Here is a 22,993-nt window from a genome sequence, read left to right as displayed (position 1 = left end):
CCCTGTGTTGATGGATATTGTCAGCTGGAAGCTACACTACATTTCACTGCACAATAAACATGGCTGTCAAACCCATATAAAGTGAAATCAATTTATCCTGTATGGTCAGTGCATTTTAAATGAAATTAATGTACTGTGGGTATGGTGGCAAAAAGGTAGCAGATTAGTTATGCATCTTGGGATCTGAGACTTTTCATGTAAGGGATCATTCTGTCTAGTAGGCCTAAAAGAAGGGCTGTTTATGAAATATATTATTTTTGCATGGTCTTCAAATAGTGGCCCTTCTGCCCTCTTTCATGTATAGAAAAGAATTGATAATATTAGTCAGTTGGGCCCTTTTATCCTATCTTTTGTTTGCTATAAATGATGATCATATTTGTCAAATAATAGTGCACTTTAATGTTCTAATTTATTACAAGCTCTGACACAAACAAATTTCTACTTAATCAAGGTATCTAGAAATAGAGTGGAAGGGCCAGAGATTGATTGGGCCATGTTGTTCCTGTATAATCACTCCACTGAGCTGAAAGGCTTTACTTTTTCCAGAAAGTGGAAATGTTGGTTTTAATGTATATTTTGCTTCTAAACTTTTGGGAGTAGGCTTTCCTGTTTATGCAGCAGAAACCCTGGCTGAGGCCATCAGTCCAACCACTTTACATTTAGCTATAGAAGTTTTTCCATCTATAGAGGGGTATTTAGTTGATGCCACATTGCAAAGCATACATCTTTGTGTCACGTTGGTAGGATTCATGAAAACAAGCAAGACCTATGTTCATTCATTTATTCACTCATTTATCTAATCATTCATTAATTTAACATAGTTTGCTAATTAAAACTCTATATGCCTAGTGCTTTACTAGAACCTAGGGATACAGCAGTGAACAAGAACCAGTTCTTGCCATATTCTCAAAGAGCTTTTAATCTAGTATGTTACTGGTTAGAGTCACCTCTTTGGAAATGATAAAATATCAGAGACTTGGATATACTTTCATTGGGGAATGTTTACGAACTACCCTAAAACAGCAGAAAAATGTATCAGGACCCTTGAAATAAATGCCTTTTAGTCTAGTAGTTTTGCATATAAGTTGAAAACCAATCTTTTACTTAATAAATATTTATTGAATATCTATTATGTGGGAAATCCTGGGGATACAAGAATGAGTACAACATAAACACCAACTTTAGGAGTTTCATATTCCTGGGGATGGACTGGAAAGATTAGTGAGAGATAGTCACATAAACAAGTAATTACTTTGGAGCATGTAGCATAAAAGAAAGGGGAACTAATGCAGCCTGGGGAGCATCATAGCAAATGCTGTTCCTATGGCCTGAATTACCCTTCCCATCTGTCCTTACAGCCCTCCCCTATTCACGGGCTAATCTTTATTCATCATCCACGACAAAGTTTAGACATCGCCTCTCCTAAGAGGCATTAGCTGACTGTCTTGTCTGATGCCATCCTGGTGCCCTGTATACTTCGGTATTACAGCACTTATCATACACTCTTGTGATAATTGCCTGGGGTCTGTATCCCTTCTGATCTGGGCGCTCCTTACAAGCAGGGTCTGTTGTGCCCTAACCCCTGGCATAATGCCTAACTCATTGTCATTCATTCCTCAATTAATATTTTTATTGAATTCATTAATCTGTGAAACATACCACGTTTGGGTAGGCCTTGAAAGCTGAGTGGGGCTTAGTGGGATTTAGTGAAGAAGTAGGAGATGGGGCTTCCAGGCAGTGAGAGGACCACTGGACAAGGCGTAACATTGTGAAAGAGAATTCTATTTGAGGTAAAGAGGCAGTTTGAAGTGCTTCAGTTTGGGACAAAAGAGGCTAAAATGATAGGTGAGAGCCTGCTTTTGAAGGGAAGAATCGCAACAGGAGAGGTTAGCGTAAAATAATGCCAGGCAAAAAAATAAAAAAATAATGCCAGGCATTGCCGAATCTCCACCTGCAGCCGGCGGTAGTGAAAATGCACCAGGTGTATAAAAACATCCAAGGTGAATTTGGCCCCGTGTGTCTTGGAGGCCTCCGTCAGCAGGGCCTTTAGACTTGTCATCTGAAACCATCTTCTTCCAAGAGGTCACTTGAACAGACGAGAAGGGCCTAGGGAAAACAGCTGAACCAGGCGGCAAGCTGTGTTACCTTACCCAGATAATAATGCTTTGCACCCGTCTTGTTCTTCCTGCCCTGACATTACAGGAGGTAAAGCCATGAATGGCTCTGCAGCTAAACTACAGCAGTATTATTGTTGGCCAACAGGAGGTGCCACTGTGGCTGAAGCACGAGTCTACAGGGACGCCCGCAGCCGGGCCAGCAGCGAGCCTCACATCAAGCGACCAATGAATGCTTTCATGGTCTGGGCGAAGGATGAGAGGAGGAAAATCCTTCAGGCCTTCCCCGACATGCATAACTCCAACATTAGCAAAATCTTAGGTGAGTGCAGTCTCGAACGCCACCCCTCACCCCCAGCGAGCGCCCGGAGAGTGGACCACAGGGGCCCCGGGGCTACTCTGACACCCAAGGGAGACTGGGGTTTGCAGAGCTCAGGTGGAGCTCAGCAAGCTGCCTCGGGAGACATCGTGGTCATCTCCTATGTCGCCCCACCCCGCAGCCTGGTGTTTAGGGTTAGCGGTTAAACAGCCACCAAGTGCCAGGGAGGGACTAACACTGCTTTATTTTATTAAAGATTTTGTTTATGTGTTTGAGAGAGAGAGAGAAAGAGAGAGGCACGAGTAGGGTGAAGGGCAGAGGAAGAAGCAGACTCCCCACCTCCCATACGGGGCTCCATCCTGGGACCCTGGGATCCTGACCTGAGCCCAAGGCAGATACTTAACCAGCTGAGCCACCCAGGCAGACCCTACAACTTCTTTCATTTTATTTTATTTTATTTTATTTTATTTTATTTTATTTTATTTTATTTTATTTTATTTATGTTTAAAGATTTTATTTATTTATTCATACACACACACACACACACACACACACACACACACACACACACAGGCAGAGACAGGCAGAGGGAGAAGCAGGCTCCATGCAGGGGGCCTGATGCAGGACTCAATTCCCGGACTCCAGGATCATGCCCTTGGCCTAAGGCAGGTGCTCAACCCCCAAGCCACCCAGGCGTCCCCCTGCAACTTATTTTAGAGACAAAATTATTTATGGTGTGTTAAACTGAATTTGGCAACTCTGAGAGACCATGCTAAACAGGGATCCTGGAGACAAGCTGTATTTCCTTTTCCTATTCAGCCTTCTTCAAGCCTCCGAATCCTACCCAGAGCCTAGAGTCTCTGCTTTAGTATTCTTGGGTTCATAGCCTCCCACCCAAAGAACTCACGGGAAATTAGGGTGAGCCCCCAAACAGTGTGAAATTCACGGAGTGTCGAACAGTGCCTCGAATGATGACTTTAAAACTTGTCAAATGAAAGTGCATTTACTTTAATAAGATAGGACTAGTTTGAATTTCGTAGCAGAGAGTCGAGCACGCAGAGCCCAGGCGGCGAGGCCCCTCATGCAGTAAACTGCCAGGGTGATTCTCCTGCTTCACAGGATTAAACTCAAAACCTCGTTCTGTTAGTGTAAAGCTTGCCTAGTGCAGATTATACAGTTTGGAATTACTGCGTTCAACATATTGAACATATTTTATTCAACATGCGGCATTACAGTCAACATGTTTCCTCTTTAAAAAGAAAAAACACAGAAGGCACTGTTCTATTTAAGCTGTCACAATGTGACAAAATCTCTAAAGGAGCCGTTTAAGAAGCTGAAAAACATTAGAGACTTAAACTGTGGTTTTCATTTTTTAAATGTTTTGTTCAAAAGCAATAAATATTTAACCTTAGTAAATATCGGTGATCTGGACATACACAAATACACATGTTTTGTCACTGTATAAATAATTTAACTTGGTTCTGAGGCATGGTGAGGCAGTAACCTCTAAGAAAATTTACAACATGCCTAAGATCTAATCGTGGCAAAATGTTAAAAAAAAGATGTTTTTCCCTTTTGATTTTTGAATTTCAAGATGGGTACTAAATGTTATTACAGCCAAGCAGGGTATTCTTTTTAGAGTTTCTGAGATATGCATGGGGATAGTATTATTCTTTTTGGACTTAAGTATCTTTTAAGCCAAAATGCTCCTCATGGATACATTAATTTTTTTTTCCAATTAACAGACATTTAAAAGAAAATCAGTGTTTCTCTGTCCTTGAAATTGATACCTAACTTTGAAATTTTCTTTTTTCCTTTCCTTTTCTTTCTTTTTCTCTCTTTTTTTTGTTTCTTTCTTTTTTCTATCTCCTTTTCTTTTCTTTTCTTTTCTTTTTTGACATTTTAGTAGCAGCATTTTAAGCACTCAGATGGGCACAGAACCTCTCTGTTTCCATTTTGGCACTGTGGGAAATTTATATTATTGGTGTACATTCTGTGAAAAAAACCTATTAAGAATATAGTAAGTGTATTCATTAAAATATAAACTTTAAAGCACAAGCATTTCAAGAGTAGCAAGAACCTCTGTTGACTGAGGCTTTATGCTACTGGGAGTCAGCAGAACACGGAGAAGCCAATCTGCATAGACTTTCTACACAACTTTTGCACAACAATCAGGAAAGAACAGGGATGGATGTGCTATTAAAGCAGACCAGGATATTGCTGGCTACAGAGAATATTTGTACAACTTTCCATTTGTTTATGTATGAAAAATCTCCACTGAAGAATAGCTAACATCCAGTCAGCACAGCTGTTACCGCTTTATTCACCAGCGAGACACAAAAATGCAATTTGATACATGTAAAAAAACACATCCCTTCTTCGTCAAGTGTTTAGATAATTCTTTATAAACAATATTAGAGAAGTGAATACTTTTCCTTCTTCCTCTATAAACCACATTAAAAATTTTTGTGCTGTCATTGGTAAAGCTATGAATGAACGTTTATAGTCCTTGAAAATGGTATATATAATTCCAACTGTACCTTCCGGTTCGAAAGCAATAACTTCTTAGGTAGAGTTTAGGCTTTTTAATTACCCCAGGCCAGGGGAGACAGTGTGTGCAGTGGGCTTTTAAATACGGAAGGATATAACAACATCTGCTAACACCGTATCACAGGGCAGCTTCCCTAAAGGTGCTTGGACAAGTGTGGGAGATGCTTGAATCTCTACAACCAGGAGAGCCTTTTCTGAGGATCCTGTCAGGCTTGAGAGCATGCTTTGGAAGTTTGGGTTTTTCACCCTTTGAGAGTGATCGACAGATGGGGGAGGGACAGTGGATTCGCAAGGTGATCTTTAAGCAGCAGAGAGGTGTTTTAAAACAATATACTTTTTGTGTAGCACCAGCGTTATCAAACAAAATAACATAATAAATGTATCACATGCAAAATTATTCTTTGCTCTTTACGTCTCTAAAAGACTACTTGGGAGGCTCAGTGGTATGTGGGAATAGGAGCTACCCAGAGCACAGGTGAGTGAAGCAGTGGGAAGGTATATACAGCATTAGCCATCGATATTGTTACCTTGACCACTTGGGTACTGAAGGCTATTTTTATGTTTAGGGTCTCGCTGGAAATCCATGTCCAACCAAGAGAAGCAACCCTATTACGAAGAACAGGCCCGGCTAAGCAAGATCCACTTAGAGAAGTACCCGAACTATAAATACAAACCTCGACCGAAACGCACCTGCATTGTTGATGGCAAAAAGCTCCGGATCGGGGAGTATAAGCAACTGATGAGGTCTCGGAGGCAGGAGATGAGGCAGTTCTTTACTGTGGGGTGAGTGTTCCCGAACGAACGTAGCCACCTGGGCTTTCCCTCCCCAGTAGAAAACTGCAGGATGGCTACTGGCAGTGGATTTGGGAAGGATATTAGGGAAGGGAGGAGGAGGTCAAGATCTACCCAGGGGCTCAGTTGCAGTGATCTTTGCAGTATTACACACACACACACACACACACACACACACACACACACACACAGAGTCTTGCAGCCTGGCTCCTGCTGGATAGCTCAAAACAAACCTGGTCTCCCCTCTCCTCGTCTCCCAAACTAATCTAAGATGTTCGGTGCCCACACACCAAGTTGCTGGTAGTTTATTTAAGCAGACATACAGGGAGAAAGAATAAAAACTAACTTAAGAAATCCCCAGAAGCTTTCCAGCTTCCCTGGGTGGTGCTTCTGATTCTAATCACAATAGTCTGCTTTTGTTGTGGGATCTACCACAAGATAATTGGCCTTGACATTGGTTAGAGGACCTCATTTTTGGCGCAAGATCCAGAACTCCTGTTGCAGTAAATTATTCTGTGGTGGAAGCAATAACAATGTGGATTTTCTTGCTTAAATCAGAAACTAGACATGTTTTTGATATCTTCAAGTCTGATTTCATGTCATTTTGTTTAAAAATTAGGTAATAGATTTCTGGTATAAATTTCGACTTGGCTGACTGGCTGTCTGCATTGAAAAGAGGCCCCTTATAACCACAGTAGTTGGGATAAGTGGGGATGCAGATGCCTGTAGGTTCCAGCATGCCCAGGCCTAGAAGCAGGCCTAGAGGATGACAAACCAGAGGACCTTTCTGGAGGCACTGGCCTGAGGCAGCTGCCATCAGAATGGGAAGATGCTTGGGGTAGGGCTTAAAAGAGAAAAGTAGAGTGAGTAAAAAGGCAGCTGGATTCACTGTTAACTAGGGGGAGCGTGGAGGAACTGTGCTATTCTATGGCAGGGAAACGGGGCAGCTTCCCCTACAGGTGACAAAAAGATGTACCTTAAAGGAAAAGTAAAGAACTGTTTATTTTTAAGGACACTAAAAAAAAATAACACCATGGAATAGATAGCTTCAGAAGCATGTGTTTAGAAAGCACAAAATTAATTTGGGATAGTAAATAGAATACCAAAAAGAAAAAAAAGGCCATTGAAAGCAGTCTGGGTTGTGAATCTGTGCCTTACACTCGGGTGTTCTGGAGAGGGGCATGCTCTCCGGAGTGTGACTGCAGAGGTTCAAGCACGGTGCCACCGAGCTGGGCAAGTTATTGAACTTTTCTGAGCCTCTGTTTCCTCACATGCGAAATGAAGTAAATATTCCTACCTGTCTTGTACAATTGTTGATTCAGTGAGGCGCTGCTTTTGAAAGTACTTCTATCGTGCTTAGTATATTATCAATAAAGGTGAGTTTCTTATCATTACTGTTACCATTAAATGTGGATTTACTATACTAATAAAACTATATTTTGTGTCAGCAGATAATCAGTGAGTTTCTTTACACTGTAGAAGAACTTTTTCGAGGTCAAGGGAGGCTTAAGCCACTTTGTTATTTGAGAATCCCAATCTATTAACAGATGAAGCCATGCCAAGACAGGTTTATCAAATTCTTCTGTATTCTAAATGTTTGCATTTTTAAAAACAATGCTTTTAACACCAGAAGAATAAGTAGACTATTTACTGGTGATTTCGATGATTTGTGAAAAATACGGATTCATAGTGCGCATTGGGAAGTATAGTCGCATGAAACAAAATACTCATTTATTTTAACTGTATGATAAATGTCTTTTTTTAATCCTCTCTATGAGACTGTATATAATCTCTTTTGAGCAGAGAATCAAAGTTTAAGTTTGAGATCCTTTGTGATTCCCACTCTCTTTTTCATGTCATATCTCTGTGTATGTAACGATACACAATGGGTCTCTTCTGCTATAGTCTGGAAGGTGTCAGGGGTACCATTTTTAGATCCCTGATACTTATTTGAAAGGATAAGATGCAGTAATTCTACTTAATTTATTTCCTTTACCAAAGGGTACATCAAAGTAGCTCTGGATCAAACTTGCCTCATCACACAACAATACATGTAAAATTTTAAAAAAATTCAAACAACACCATCTACCATTTATTGAGGGTCTAGTATACAGCCCACTGTATACTAGACATTTTAGATATATAAATCACAAAATCCTCTAACTAAGTTAAAGAAATCAAGATCCTACGGCTGCCAAAAGGTGAGAAAGAGGGAAGGTTTAAATCCAAGTCTCTGCCACCATCATGCCTAACGACTGAGCAGTTGTCCTTACCACAAATTGCCTCAAAATATGCCTCATCGCCCTATTCTGGCACAGTTGTGAGTATGGCTGTGCTATTTGAAAAACAGCTCCTAGAACCTTTGGTTGTTGTGTATGATGATGGCATTAAAGGAACTTTGGAATTTAGAGACTGAGGATCCTGTTCCTGGGAATGTAGAGGGTCCTTTAAGGAAGAATCATTTTAGACTGTGGAATGGGGCTACAGATGTGCAGGCAATGACCATAAAGTCTTATTCTTTAATTTTCAAAGCTGAATATTTCCTGTGCCCAGCTTTGGTAATATTTGCAACATAAAGCCAGGTATTATTTCTACTTAAGGATTCGTATTCTCTTTTAAGTGGTTGTATTTGATAGATTATTAACTCCCTGGGGTTCATCTTTGGAAATTCATCTTCATTAGATGTGAGGTTATTACAAGAGGGAAAAGAAACAAGAAATTCAAAGATTGCTATTGACTTCTTGAGAGAATGGGGGTGAGATCAATTTTTATAGCTGGTTTTGAAAAGACATGCATAACTTTCGAGCCAATAAAATTACATATATTGCTCAACATTGTCATGCATTTTACTGCCGATACAACTAAAAGTTCAGTGAGTTGGATTTTTTTCACTCAGCTATTATGAAATAAATTTATCAATAATATGAAACAGAGTAAGTTTAGCTCTGACCTTAGATTTAACCCCCTTGATTGACAGGTTAAGTGCTAGAGCTTTTAATAACTTTGATGAGTACTATTCATGTTGAAGTGATATTCATTAGGGTACATGCAGCTACAACATTGTCTTTTCCCAAAGAATTCTAGCCAAATGTACTTTCATTCGTTTGAAGTTTATTCAATAATTTATCTGTGAACTCATAGAGAATTATGTAGGTACTATAAAATATCAAGTTTTGGGCTACTTTTTGAATATTAATAATGATAAGTTATTGAATACTTACTATATGCTATATACTGTGATGAGTGATTTGTACAGAATATTGCAAAGACAACAAATTTACAAGATAAGCAGTATCATCCTCACTATGGGGTCAAAAAACACAATGTTCAGAGATGGTAAATAATTTGTCCAAGGCCACACAGCTAGTAAATTGCAGAGCTGAGATTTAAACCAGGCTTATGTGAATGTGAAATATGTGACCTTTTCAGCCTTACACAGGTCTCTCACTTAGAGCCTACAAACTCTTTAGAGACTGTGTAGCATAATGGTTATGGGCACCAACTCTGGAGCCAGACTGTTCTGGCTCAAATACTAGATCTGCTTATTCCTAGCTCTGGGAACTAATACACACCAATATTTATTTCTCTAAAGTCTCCACTTGCCCTTGGGAAACTTATTTCAACTCTCAGTACTTCAATTTTCTCATAAATAGAATGGAGAAATGACCATAATACCCTCACCATTGGGCCCTGCCAAAGATTGAATAGCTTGATCTATCTAAAGTGCTTAGACCAACATCTGGCCCATAGGAAGCCCTGAATCAGAGTAATATTATTATTCTAGAAAAATAATTTGGCTACATGCCAAATATATATTTCGTATTCTAAAGAATTATATTCTAGTGCATTATGCTAGAAGTAATTTGAACATTTGCCATTTTGATCCTAGTCTGAAAGGGGTTGAATCAAACCTATGGGACATATATAAATATCATTGATTAGTATAAACTAGCCATACTATTTTCAGTATTGTCCTCCTGTAGGGAAAGCTGGATTAAGGGTCTCTAACAGGCAATATAAAAAGACTGCCATTATTTCTGTTTCTTACTGCAATATCAACTACAGAGATGTATGATGTGTAGGCTTATCTCATAATGAAACAGACTTCATTGTCTTCATTTATAGATGCTGTAAAAGTCTGAAAGATCAACAAACAAGGGAGATTTGCCAAACTAATGCGGAGTTTTTGCAATTGGTGAAGCTAGACTATACTCCAGAAATATTCTTGTGATTCAGAAACCGTGCAACAATGCTGAGCTCTATCAGAGGCAGCTCTACCCTTACTGAGAGAAGGGGTTCTTAGCTATCTCTGCTCATATCAGCTGCATGTGATACTTTTAACAAACATCTACAACTTTTGTTTTGATGTGCACATTCATTATTTGTAAGGCCCAATACTTGCCAGCTATTCCTGTTTGTGAAATCTGCAGTGTTTGAATTTTGACTTTGCAATTGATCTGTAAAGGAAGGAAAAATGCTTTTTAGGAAAGTAATTTCCGATAGACAAAGCTTGAGCCTGCTGGCTGGATTTTCCATTTTGTTAATTGATTGGTCCGTCAATTGGTAAGGGCTTATTTGAAACCAGTGATGTGCCCAGCACTGTACTAAATTAATATAGGACATGAGGCATTAATTCTGTACACAATGAGCTTTCAGAGAGTGTTATAGTCAGAGAAACTAGATGCATACAAAACATATTAGCAAATAATGGTTTGTTATACATACATATAAACACAGAGAGAATACATTGCATGTGCTGCACATAATGTATAGTGAAGTACTAACTTTGATTTTATAGACAAGAACAAGTAAAGCTCAGAAGAGGAGAGATTGCTATGCATTAGGTACACTAATCATAGGTCATTCTAGAGGAGGGGGACTTGAGGTTTGGGTAGGGCGGTGGAAAGTGGAGGCCAAGACTCCTATTTTAGCATGAAGAAGGGCATGAACACAAGGAGGGAAATTCAGAAATGTTCAATAGTTTTTAAAAAAGGAGGCTAGCCTAGGGATTATTCCTGGCAGTAAAAGTAAGAGAGGTAGGGTGTGTAGGGTGGAGCAATATTTTGGAAACCCTTGAAAGCCAAGATTCAGCAACTATAATTAGCCATGCTCACTTGATTTTTTAGTCTTTTATTATGCTGGTAACAACAATGAGAAAGCAAGACCAGCATGATAGTTAGCTTATGATTTTGTACCCATAGAATCAGTGGTAACTTAGAAGTGGCCTCAGAAGTCATATACTTCAAGTAGCCAGCCATTGTAGGAGCCCTCTCTGAGTTCTGCTTGAACTATTTTACGGCTAGAGACCTCACCGCTTCCCAAGGGAGCTAGTTTCTTTGTGGAACATGTCCTAATGCTAGAAAGTTCTTTTCTCTGAACTGAGCAATGATCTACCTTTCTGCTACTTGGTAGCTTAGTTCTAATCCTCTTTTTGGTCCCTTTTCTAGCGCAAGTCTCTTCTTTATAAAGAAAACCATTCAAGCATTTAAAGATGGTTATATTCATATTCCTTCTCCACTATCTTCCCTCACATATGTCTAGTCCCATTTACATCTTTTCTTCTCTAAAATAGTTTACCCAGCTTTTTCATTTGTTTCCCCCTCATTCACTAGTTTGTTCATTCATTCATTCATTCATTCATTCATTGTATGCAATATGGAATGTGCCACCTGTGTTCCAGGCATTGTCTAAGTTTTAGAGCTGTATCAGTGAAAATTCATGTCCTCATGAAGCTTACATTCCAGCAGGGAAAGTCAGACAACCAATCAATAAATGAATAAAGAAATATCAAATAGTAATAAGTGCCTTAGAATGAGGTAAAGTAGGGAAAGTGTATGGAGGATTGAGCACAATTTTAAAAAGAGTGGCTACAGAAAACCTCACTGAGCAGCTCATACTTGAGCCAGAGGCCTGCAGAGTGAGGGAGCAAGCCATGTGTGTCTCTGGGAGAAGAGTCAGGCAGGGAGAACAGCAACTGCAGAGGTCTGGAGGGAAGGTTGCGATTGGCATGTTTAAGAGTTAACAAGGCCAGAGTGGCAGGAGCAGAATGAGTAGATGGGAAGAGTAAGAGATGTCAGAAGGTAGTAGGGAGTCAAACTGTGAAAGGACCTTTGGCCATTGAAGACTTTGAATCTGACCCTGAGTGAGATGGAAAGACATTGAAAGGTCATAAGCAGAAGAGTACTGTGACCACACTTAGATTTTAAAAAGATCACTCTATCTACTGTGTTGAGTATTGTCTGAAGGGGGTGCGGCTGAAATAAGGAGACGGGTTCTTAAAATAAACCAGATTAGAGTTGACGGTGGCCTGGATAGATTGGTAGCGGTGGAGGTAGCAAGAAGTGGAGGGATTCTGGGTGTATTCCTGATAGCGGACCACTAGGAGTTGCTGATGGACTGGATACAGGGTGTGAGAGACACACAGTTACCAAAGATTAGCCGGAGCAGCCAGAAAGATGGAGTAATCATTAACCAGGATCAGAAGGGTCATGAGAGGAGCAGGTTTATGGAGGTGATCCGGAGTTTAGTTTCAGACCTCTATGGTTGAGACAATATTTTGACATCCAAATCAAATAAGAAGTTATATACTTATATGACTCTAGAAGTTAGAAATGTAGTGCTTACTGGACATACAGATTTGAGAGTTGTCAGCAGCTAGATAATATTCAAAGCTATGGAAAATGGACAAGATCACCAAGAGAATGAATTTAGATAGAGAAGAGACGAGGTACAAGGACTGATTAGGTACTTTAGAGTTTAGATACCAGGTTTATAGGAGGGCAGGGTACATCCAGGGACCTCGAAGGAGCAGTAATGAGATAGGAAGAAGACCAGAAGACCAGTGGAGTAAGCGGTTCAGCAAGGGGAGAAGTGGCCAAGTATATCAAATGCTGCTCATGGCATAGGTCCAGTAAGATGAGGACCAAGAACTGACTTTTGAATTTAACAACATGGAGATCATTGGTAGTGTGACTTTTACAAGCTGGATTTCAGTGCTGAGAGTGATTGAAGCAGATTGAAGAATGTAGTAGAAGAACTGAAGGGAGTGAATATACAGAGTTTTTCAAAGCTTTGCTTTAAAGGAGATAGGGAAATAGAGCAGTAGCTGAGGGGGCTGTGAGTCAGGAGAGAGTTTTTGTTGTTTTTTAAAGTGGGAAAGATTGTGGCATGTTTATGAGCTAATGGGAATGAGCCAGGAAAGAGGGAGAATTGATCATGCAGATGAAAGAGACAGTTACTGGAGGAGATCCTTCCTAAGTGAGAACAGATAGATTCAGTGCATAAGTGAAAGAGTTCACCTTACATTGGATTATGAATTCATTCAAAATCTAGGAAGGCAGACAGAGAATTAGGAGAACAGACAAAGGTAGATGGATAAATGTGATGGCGGGGGCTTGTGAAAAATCTCTTCTAATTGCTCCATGAAATGGAAAGCCAGGTTATCAACTGAGAGTGAGGATGTGGGAGACGTTGGACATCTGAGGAGAGTTGAGAAAGTAGGAAATAATCATCTAGGAAAGTAGAAGAAGGAGTGGCCTAGGAGAAAGTACAACAGCACCAGAGGCCAGTTTGAAATTCTGCTCAAAAATTCGGAGACTGGTATGCATGGTAGCGTGTTTTCTGCAGCCAAGTTCAGCTGCGTGGGAGTGATCACAAGTAGGCAGAGAGTTAGAGTTTTGCCATGTAAGAGAGGGGAGACAGTGACTAACCACAGAATCTGCGAATCTTGTCACTAACCACAGAATTCATACTGGTCAAAGAGGTTAAGTCAGGACACAAGGGGGAGGGAGAGGGATAGTGAAAATTGGTTGAAGGATCAAGGAAGTATAGATGGGTGGGAGAATTGTTGGACTGGGGTTTTAGAGGAAGAAAACTTGGAAAGATAAGATGTGGTGGTCAGAGAGCGGGGATGTTTAAAATGGAGATGAGGGTGTGGTTACAGCTGGAAATGACAAGGTCTGCTGATACCGGGCGGGGCCAGATCATCACCGCAGAGAGGAGGTCAAGGAATGGACATAGCGAGGTGTTGAAATTATCACCTTTGTGGATAGTGAGTCATCAAGAATTGTGGCAGGAAAAATGTTGGAGCGAGATCGACGGTAAGCCCGGAGCTGTAACATCTTTAAGGAATAAGAGGCAGTGACCGAGCAGAAAGTAGATAGGGGGTCAGCGGGTGACACAGTCTGGTGTCCCTCCCTCCACCACCGGCGGTAGGCTTTTGAATATCATGTGCTCCGTCTAGAAAGGAAGTTGTACAGATGTTTTATTGGTTGGTTGTTTTTAATGTTCCATTACCAACTTAATGTCCAAGTATTTTTAAATATGTGGATCCCAGTTTGGAAGTTTGATTCTGATTCATATTGTCAAGTATTTTTCTGATCATGTGAGCTTGCCTTTCTCTCTCTGATCTTGATATCCAGTAGAGAATTTTTGACATTGAGAAAGGGTTCAGCTCCCGGCTGTGGTACTCGTATGGCTTTGGACCACCAATTTAAACTCTCTGAAACTTAGTTGGTAACTTCATCGATAAAAGAGGGGAAATAATATTCAATTCTTAGGCTTATTGTGAGGATTGAGGAAGATAATGTGAAAGCATCTAAGCATTGTCACCAGCACATAATAGGAGCTCAATTCAGATTTACTTGATAGAGCGATAAATATAGATATCTTGTTTTAAAAATACCACAAAACTGACCATCTATTCTTTCTGAAAAGAGAATGTCCTTCATGAAAAGAAAGTGTACCACTTGCTATTGTGTATGGTGTGTAGAGTTTATGTTATAGATTAGCTCACCAAATTGGGAAATCTGTAAAATGGGTTAATATTGCAATAAAAGCTTTTACTCTACACTCATTATGTGATTAAGGCAAAAATATTTTTATTGTAATTATCCAAGTTCAGTAAAAAATTTAATGAGGCATTCGCTGCCTTGGGCAGGCTTGCATGAAATTTACTTTGTATTAATTTGCCCAAAAGTTAGAAAGCAGAAGTATACTATTTGTAGAATTTGGTTCTATGAAAGGGAAACTAGTGTTTTCTGAATTGTTTCTATGCAGAGATATAGACTCCTCTATGATCTTCTTGCAATAAAAAAACATCACCATGAACATCATAGAAAATGGATCAATATCAGGCGCTTAGTGTCAACCGGGTACCGACAGGATCTCTAGAAATCAGGAATTTTTATGAGCCGTAGTAAGCACAGTGTATTTGTATATTGAATATCCGTAGTGGAAAGAGTGATAGGATTTCATGTCATGCGACCTGGGTTCCCAGGGTGGCTCTGCTGGTTGTTGAGTGCCGGGCTTTAAGCAAGGCCTTATACTTTCTTCATCCGAAAACTGGGCGCCACAATACCTCCTGGGCTTGCCATGTTAATTAAATGAGGTAATATGTATGAAAATATTTGCTATATTATGTTTGGTCAGAGGTGAAGGAATCATTGTGAGGCCTTGTGGGGGCGGGAGGAGATCGTCGAGGGTAGCACTGTCAGGTGTCTCACACAGCGATTCCAGGTCATTGCTATCATTTTTTCCCTCTCTCAGGCTGGAAGGCATGCAGGGCTTTTTGAGAAAATTATCCTGGAAATGTCAAAGGATAGCTGGTCACTAAGCTACTTCTTCATCGATGCGGGGTATTTTTCTGCTAGACTGAAGTAGATGGAGAGTTTTAACAATATCGTAGAGAGTCAATAAGAACTATTCAAGGGACAGACTGACCAGAAGTCATGAGTCTCCAAAGGGGAAAGGACCTTCCCAGACTTCCCTGACCCCCAGCTCTTGTGAAGGTTTGCAAACCGAAGCTCAGAAAGGATAGTTGCGGTGATATTCTGAAATGAAAATAAATTGTAATTACGGTCCGTTAAGGTTGAGGAGCACTTGGTAAGCACCGCAACCGTGAGAACACCGCTTTAGCCGTAGGCTGTGAGCCAGGCGCCCCAGGTCGGACTCTTTCAACCGGTTATAAGGCCTCAAGGGGAATGAATGGAGGGGCCGAGGGCGGTGTCTCCCTGAGAGGGGGCAGCGGACCTTGGACCTTCACGGAGGGCCCGGGAGGCGTATTTGAACTAGAGGGCCATGGTGACGGAATGATCTCTGTGACGCAGCCCGGGCACTGGCTAGGAGCTGGGCTGAGGCCCTGCGTGCTATTCGGACAAGTGGCAGGGCCCTCGCTGCTCCTCTCTCCTGACTCCTCCAACCCAGCTGCAGCCCAGGGCCTCGGGCGTCACGACGTCCAGGATGATCCTCCCGTGATGATGACCAGAGAAGCTCCTTCAGGGAGCGTCCCCACAAGTTCAGCCGCACAAACGGGTAGACGTTTGCATGGGAGCCAGATGTGCGCTTGGCTGAGCCTGACTCTCTGGGACACACTTGATCCTTTCTCATCTCCATCTTCCCTTTGCAACAGTTCTCAAGCCAGGGTGAAGACACAAGCCTGCTTAGCAGTGGCAGTAAAATAGGCCTCACGCTACCAGTCTTTTTTTTTTTTTTTTTTTTTTTATCATCCTGGGAGATCTTAAAAAATGTTGTCGCGTGTAACTTCTGGAATTGACTACAGCATTTGTCTCAAAGCCATCAATACACGGCCCCGCCGTATTGCCTAACGCCCAAGGATAGCATCAGGGAGCTCCCCGCACGACTCCTCTGCCACCTTTTGTCACTGGCTTAGAATGGCAGACAGAGGCCCCCTCTTGCAACGCAGGGTAGGGGGGTGAGTTCCAGTGCCGCCAAGAAGGAATCGATGGGTATTTCCCCCTGTTTTATTCTATCTCTTGAACCCCTACAGGCAGCAGCCTCAGATTCCAATCACCACAGGAACAGGTGTTGTGTATCCCGGTGCTATCACTATGGCAACTACCACGCCGTCCCCGCAGATGGCCTCTGACTGCTCCAGCACCTCGGCCAGCCCCGAGCCCAGCCTCCCGGGCATCCAGGGCGCCTACGGCCTGAAGACGGACGGCGGGAGCCTCGCGGCCAACGAGATGATCAACGGAGAGGATGAAATGGAGATGTACGACGACTATGACGACGATCCCAAATCAGACTATAGCAGCGAAAACGAGGCCCCCGAAGCTGTCAGTGCCAACTGAGGAGTGTGTGTTTGCCGAATCAAAGTACTTGGACATTTCACCTCCCCTCTCCCCCCCACAAAAAAGTTCTTAAAGAGCCCGCATGCATTTGTGGCTCTCCAGTTACATCAGCAGAATGGTCTTCATTGTTTCGTAAAGTGTGAGACAGATTAAGTTTTCCCGGATTTTTCATGAACTTGAGTTTTTGTCGTTATTGTTATTGTTGTTGTTGTTGTGTTTTTTTTTTTAAACTTAGGTGAAGACATATTAAATATGAGACACCAGGACTTGAAAACTTATCTCAACCCATAGCTGTCTTACAAGTCTTATATTTTTGTCTTACTATTTTTTTTTTCTTTTGGATGTTGATAAAGGTTTAAGTTACTGTTTTAGATGGGGTTAAACATTCTCACTCAGGTATGCTGTGCCGGCCTACAGGTTGTGAATGTGTTTTTATTCTGAATTATTTTAGAGAACAACTGAGGATTTCATATTGTGAAACAGGACAAGTCCACAGCGTGTGCAGCTGCATGTAGAGCATATTCAAAAGGCCTCGGAATTCCATTTTTCCATGTGTAGAGTTAAACTTTGAATGTGCCAAACTTTTTTCGTAACTTTTGAATCTTAATATTTTGAAAAGTCTTAAAGGAGACACTGCGAAGTCTTAGACAATCTTTGGCATCTTAAAATAAAATAGCAAACCACACATTTTTTTTTTCCAGAAAATGGTAAAGTACTCAGGAATCTGGAGACAAGATATTGTAAGGAATGAACAAGGTTGCCACAGTGCATGTACCCAATCGTGTTTGCCTCTTGACGTGCCATCAGCGTGTGACGCGTTACGACGTGCGCGCACCAGAGCAATCACCACACCAGATACCCACGTGGTGGTCTTCTCTGCCTGAGACCACCTCTCACTACATCCATTATCCCTTTGCCTTTTAACCCTGACATTCAGTCTTAACACATTTTCTCTTAAATAATTTATTCATTCCAGAATGTCAAGGGTCCACTTACTATTTATTTGAAAAAAAATGTTGGTGGCATTAATTTAATAATTCTTGTTTTTCACCCTCCTTCCCTGAAGACCTTTTCAGCCCCTTTTCACCTCCTTCTCCTGCTACATACAAAAGATGTACATAGTGATTTTATGTCCCCAGAGCATCTGGAAGCATTTGTGAAACGAGATTCTATCAAATGCTTATATTGTTTTTAAACATAAGTGTGTATCTGGCTGCAGGGCTGTATATTCGGATACAGGTGTAGAGTCTTACACTTCGACAGGTACGCCCCTGAGGTTCTCTGTGACCTCAAACCTTTTGCCAGACTTTCCCTCTAATTCAGTTTAGCAACAGTGGTAGGATCTGCATCAGTGGCATTTCCCCTAAATGCCATCCGGCAGCAAGGGTCAGCAGTGGTGACTGCCAGGCAGGAGGGTCCTGCAGCCAAGCCTAAAGCCCAAGGTTGTGGCCCACGGAGGAGGCTACGGTGATGCCATCATGGGCTGGCACCTCCACCCTGAGTTGCCTTGTAGCATCTGGCACATCTAGGGAGTGTTTTTGCAAACTCCCCAAGATGCAAGAAGCCACAGGACAGCCTCAAGGCAAAGATAGAGGCAAAGAGTCATGATACATCCAGAGAATGAAAGAAAACCATAGGGAAGGAGAAGGAGGGGAACTACATTCCCTATAGGGGATGTTCCTACTGTTAACTCTGGGGAACGGACTCCTGGGGCAGCAGATGAGCTCCTCTGGCTCACTCCCTCCATCGGCGGCCACATGGGCGGGGGCATGCCTCCCTGTTAAAGGCACTGGTCACACAAGGGTTTCTCTGGAGATTTGCTGATGGGCTGGGAGGCAGTGAGGCTTCATTCCCCCTCTCCTATCTACAGGGAGCTCAACCATGCCATTTTGACCTTCCCGAAACCAGGACTGACTGCCTATGGTGGGGGAGGGAGCCTCACCCGGAGTGGTTCGGTGCGAAAATGTCAGTTAATGGGACAGTTCACCTCATGGGACAACCCAGAATCTGATCACCAGGACATAGGAACGGCCCCATCAGATTTCTTGAGCCATTTTGTCACTTGGAAGAAAATAGTGTACCTTCATATTTATTTAAGGAGTGCTCAAGGCCATACCTACTAGCAATAAATAGGTCTAGCCAAGACGTTACTGGCTGTGTCATTAGCTGGGAGTGCTCTCCATAAGCTGATTAAGGTACTGATAGGAATGTTTTCTTCTTAGTATTGGTCGGGGATTGGAACTTTGTTTTTGTACATTTATTTCAAATGAGGAGGAGGTCATTTTCTCAAAAAATGAATATTTATTATTGTCTTACTGATTTCTTTTGATTATATACCTCTCCTCCTCACTTCATACTCCTGTTTTTTTCTCTTTCTCTTTGACTTGTGCTTTTGCTCTCTCCTCCTCCTCCTCTCTCCTCTTTTTTTTTTTTTTTTTATTTTGCCGCATAGGTAGAGTGCTGTATGGCTAGCATTGTATTGTATGTAATTAATTTTGCACAAAGGCAAACATTTAGAATAGTAGGTTAATTTTGTTTGTTTTTATGACCATGCCAAAATAATATTCTGGGCTGGTGGAGAACAAAGGACTGTTCTTTAGGACTGAAACTTGATTTTGCTTGTAGTTTAAAAAAAAAAAAAAAAGAAAGAAAAAAAACAACAAAAAACACACACACTCACAGATGTTGTTTCGTAAGTGTTATAAGCACTGGATATAAATGGTATTTTTTATCACTTCTGACTAATGTGAAACTGTTGTACGAAAACGACATGAACAAAAGTCATCTGTTTCGACTCGTGTGGGCTTGCCTCACAGTTGCCGGATTTGAGTCATTTTTATGTCTTGTTATTTCATTTATTTATGCAAAATACATGTGTGTATGAACACTTTGTTTTAGCTCCAGCTCTGCCTCAGTACTGGGGTGCAGTTACTTCTAGCCATGTTCTTAAAAGTGAAAGGCTATTCAGGAATGATCTGATTGTAAACGTCTCTTTCATTGGGTCAAACAGTGATGCTGTATTTGAATCTAAATTCTGCCTATTAGAAGTTTATTCTATTTATTAGCCAAGTTTGGCTCTAAATATCCTTGGAAATTAAGAATGACAATCATAGGGATCACTTCTTTTTATTTTCAGTGGGGCTTAAACAAAGTTTTTATGACTTTACCATCTCATTTTAGATTTTTCTAATTATGTAAATATAACATAGAAATAGAATTTATTTTTGGTTCATGAATACTTAGCGAGATATAAGTTATGTATTTCCTTTTCGTTCTCTATCCATATATGTTGGTCCAGACTAGAAGTTGACAAGTCACTGTACCTCATGGGGATAGTGAATTAGCAGCCACAGTGAGAGAGCAGCGTTCCTTCCACCTGTCGCTGGGGCAGTAAAACCCTTCAGTCGGGTTCCCATGCAGTTTGGAATCCACTGTCCACAGACTCAGACTTTTACTGATTTTTTTTTTTTTCTTATAGAAAGTCAATGAATTGAACATACTAAATTTCCAGTACAGCTGGGGGAGAGTCAATTTGCTTTTGTTAATCCACATAAATCTTATAAGGTAGTTCTGTGACCATTTCATAGCAACAAGCGTGAATGCCATTCTACAGGCAAAAATCTGCCTCTGAGATTGACCGTTAATAAAAGTCCTACCATGCCAATTAGATTAAAGAATGCTCATCAACTGTTTTCAGTGCTTCCTATTTCACAGTATCTTCAAATCAAAGAAAAATGATCTCCATGGCGTTAAAGAACTTACAGGACCAGGGTTTTTCCTTGTCACTTAGAATAGGGACACTGGCACAGGATCCTCTCCTAAAAAAAATGGACCACATGGGATAGGAAGGAAGGAAGGAAGGAAGAAAGAAAGACAAAAAAGAAGGAAGGCAGGCAGGAAGGAGGGCAGAGAAAGAAAGGAAGGAAGGAAGGCAGAGAACAGGAGAAAGAAAAGGTCAATCCGTGGACAGGAGCAGCCAGGCAGGCAGTCTCTCCATCTCCTTGGCAGAGGCGAAGCAGAACCTTTTCCAGGAAGGTGGGAACATTTGTCATTTTCACATGTATTCAGCTCGATCTTTTAGGAGCACATCAGTTTGCTTCATTTGGTATTTGATACTCCCCAGCCTTGTCGTTGGGCCTGATTCGATATGCCAGGGTCCCGGGCCAGTCTCCCAGGCCAAGTTCTAAATTCAGGTGTGGGCTCACAGTGCTGTTGAGCTTGTCAAACTCTGGCCTCCCCTGCACATTAGCCCCACCAGAGCCTGGGGTGTTTGAAAAGGGTGTGATCACTCTAGGGCTGAAATTAAAGGCTTCTTTCTTTCCCTCATGAAGCCGGGCTGCTGCTTCGGAGCACACCCTCCCGAGCCAGGAGCTCAGGCACTTAGCTGAAAGCGGGGATTGTTCCGAGGAAGCCCAGCTACCCCCAGGAGGAAGGCAGCCCGGTCAGTGGAACACCGCGAGCAGAGGCTGCTTCTCTCAATCTACTCATTTTGCAAAGAGCTGACCTCTAACTACTCATTAGAGAAAGGAAAAAGAATCACTTAGTAGTTTTAAGCCGTATGAGAAGTCCTGTACCGAGTGCCAACAACTACAAAGAATGCAGCTAGAGGAATGTATTGAAATTATTACTGGGTCTTCCTTCATAATGAGAAAATGACAAGAATGGTTGCTGTAGCCTTGCCTGATTCTGTGCACGTTTGTCTAAGGACTGAGTTGGCACTTCAAGCTCACTTCTCAAAGTATAATAATATTGTATGACCTCATTTGTCCTTTTACAGAAGCACTTGCATCATTTCCTTAAGTCATCTGCCCCCTGACATGTTTTCTTCCTTAATAAACAACTTCTATCTGTTATTCCTGCCGATTATGTCCTGTTTCTGATGCCATATACTGTTGAGCGGAACCCTCTGCTAATATCATTGAAAATATTGATATGCAAACACATTTCCTTTCCACCCCCTGCCATCTTTCCTTCTGGGGGACAGATTGCTTTCCAAAAGCTCATGAACAAGTATTGGGAACGCTGGTACCTTTGGGGCAGGGCTAGAGGAGGCGGGGAGCGGGGAGGGGGGCCAGGGAGCAGAAGGGTAATGTTTAGGGCAGATACTCTTCCGGCCGGTGTCCGTGGCTATATGAATGCTTGACGGCAACTCGGTGACATATCTTGCTATCTTGCTCAGTAGTTTCTTATTCCTGAAAAACCACAAGCATAAGGTGAGGCCTCAGTGCTGGTGCTCTTGGAGTATGGGGAATGTGCAAATATTTAACTGTTTTGTATGCTGCACATTGCAGATCTGCTCATGTGCATTCTCCGTTTGTCTTCCTTTGTCATACGTGTCTTTGCTTTTTTGGAAGTGCAGTCTTTATTGTACCCTTCTCCAGCTTGTAGCCAATTAGAATGCTTAGCATTTATGTTCATTCATTATTGTATTTGCCATGTAAAATTTTTATTACCTTAGACAAGCTTATAAGCTGTTACTACATAACTTATCTTACTGTAACTCTTTTATTTCCCGACCTTGTAATTTGTTTGTGATGTATATTGTGAGATTGTATTCTATGTTAATTTAATCAGCACAATTCACTGACATGCTGGACTGACATGCTGGCTGCTGTTTCAAAGTGTAAAGTTCGTGTAGGGCTGTTGTCAAGGTACTGTGCTTTGGTTCCTCTAGCAACCCTGCGGGTGTGGCCCGTAGGATGCTAAGGGCATTTACTACACCCTCCAGCAAATTTAACTGCAGATTTTCTTTGTAGAAATTCTATGTATAACGCAGGTACCTACTTGGCCCATGGCTGGTAACTATTTGGGCAATTAGAAAAAAAAAAAACAAAAACCATAAAAACTAGTGTCTATTGCTGCTTTGAATATGTTTGAAAGTCTGAAAATGTAAATAATTTATCAAAAAAAAAATCTTGTACAGTCCAGTGTAAAGTTTTTAAATGACCTTAAGGGTTGCCATCACATCTCTCTCACACTCTCCTCTTGATAATGGAAAAAAAAAGTTTGCTAAGGATTAAAGAAATGGGAAAAGAAAAAAAAAGAATCTCTTCAAATTCAAAGGAATGAATCATTGTTCTTAGCTTTGTTGCATACACACGTTTCTTGGATTTCGTTGTGCAGTATTG

The 22,993-nt window shown here is 41.4% G+C and overlaps 1 protein-coding gene across 26 annotated transcripts in view; it reads left to right on the top strand.

Moving 5' to 3' along the window:
* Positions 1–22,710, top strand: part of SOX6 (SRY-box transcription factor 6) — a 588,321-nt gene extending 565,611 nt beyond the window's left edge. For 19 of the 26 annotated variants that reach the window (XM_038569137.1, XM_038569135.1, XM_038569136.1 and 16 more), the window contains 3 exons: positions 2,203–2,436; positions 5,550–5,766; positions 16,562–22,710. In XM_038569137.1, the coding sequence (XP_038425065.1) occupies positions 2,203–2,436; positions 5,550–5,766; positions 16,562–16,865 (755 nt within the window). In that variant the 3' untranslated portion in view covers positions 16,866–22,710. The remainder of the gene's footprint in view (positions 1–2,202; positions 2,437–5,549; positions 5,767–16,561) is intronic. The other 7 variants (XM_038569127.1, XM_038569151.1, XM_038569148.1 and 4 more) reach the window with 3 other exon arrangements.
* The last annotated feature ends 283 nt before the right edge of the window (positions 22,711–22,993 follow it).

This window comes from Canis lupus, chromosome 21, assembly GCF_011100685.1.
Source record: "Canis lupus familiaris isolate Mischka breed German Shepherd chromosome 21, alternate assembly UU_Cfam_GSD_1.0, whole genome shotgun sequence".
In the NCBI taxonomy this organism is placed as follows: Eukaryota; Metazoa; Chordata; class Mammalia; order Carnivora; family Canidae; genus Canis; species Canis lupus.
Note: the sequence above shows the minus strand (reverse complement) of the source record. Positions and strands in the feature narration are given on the sequence as shown.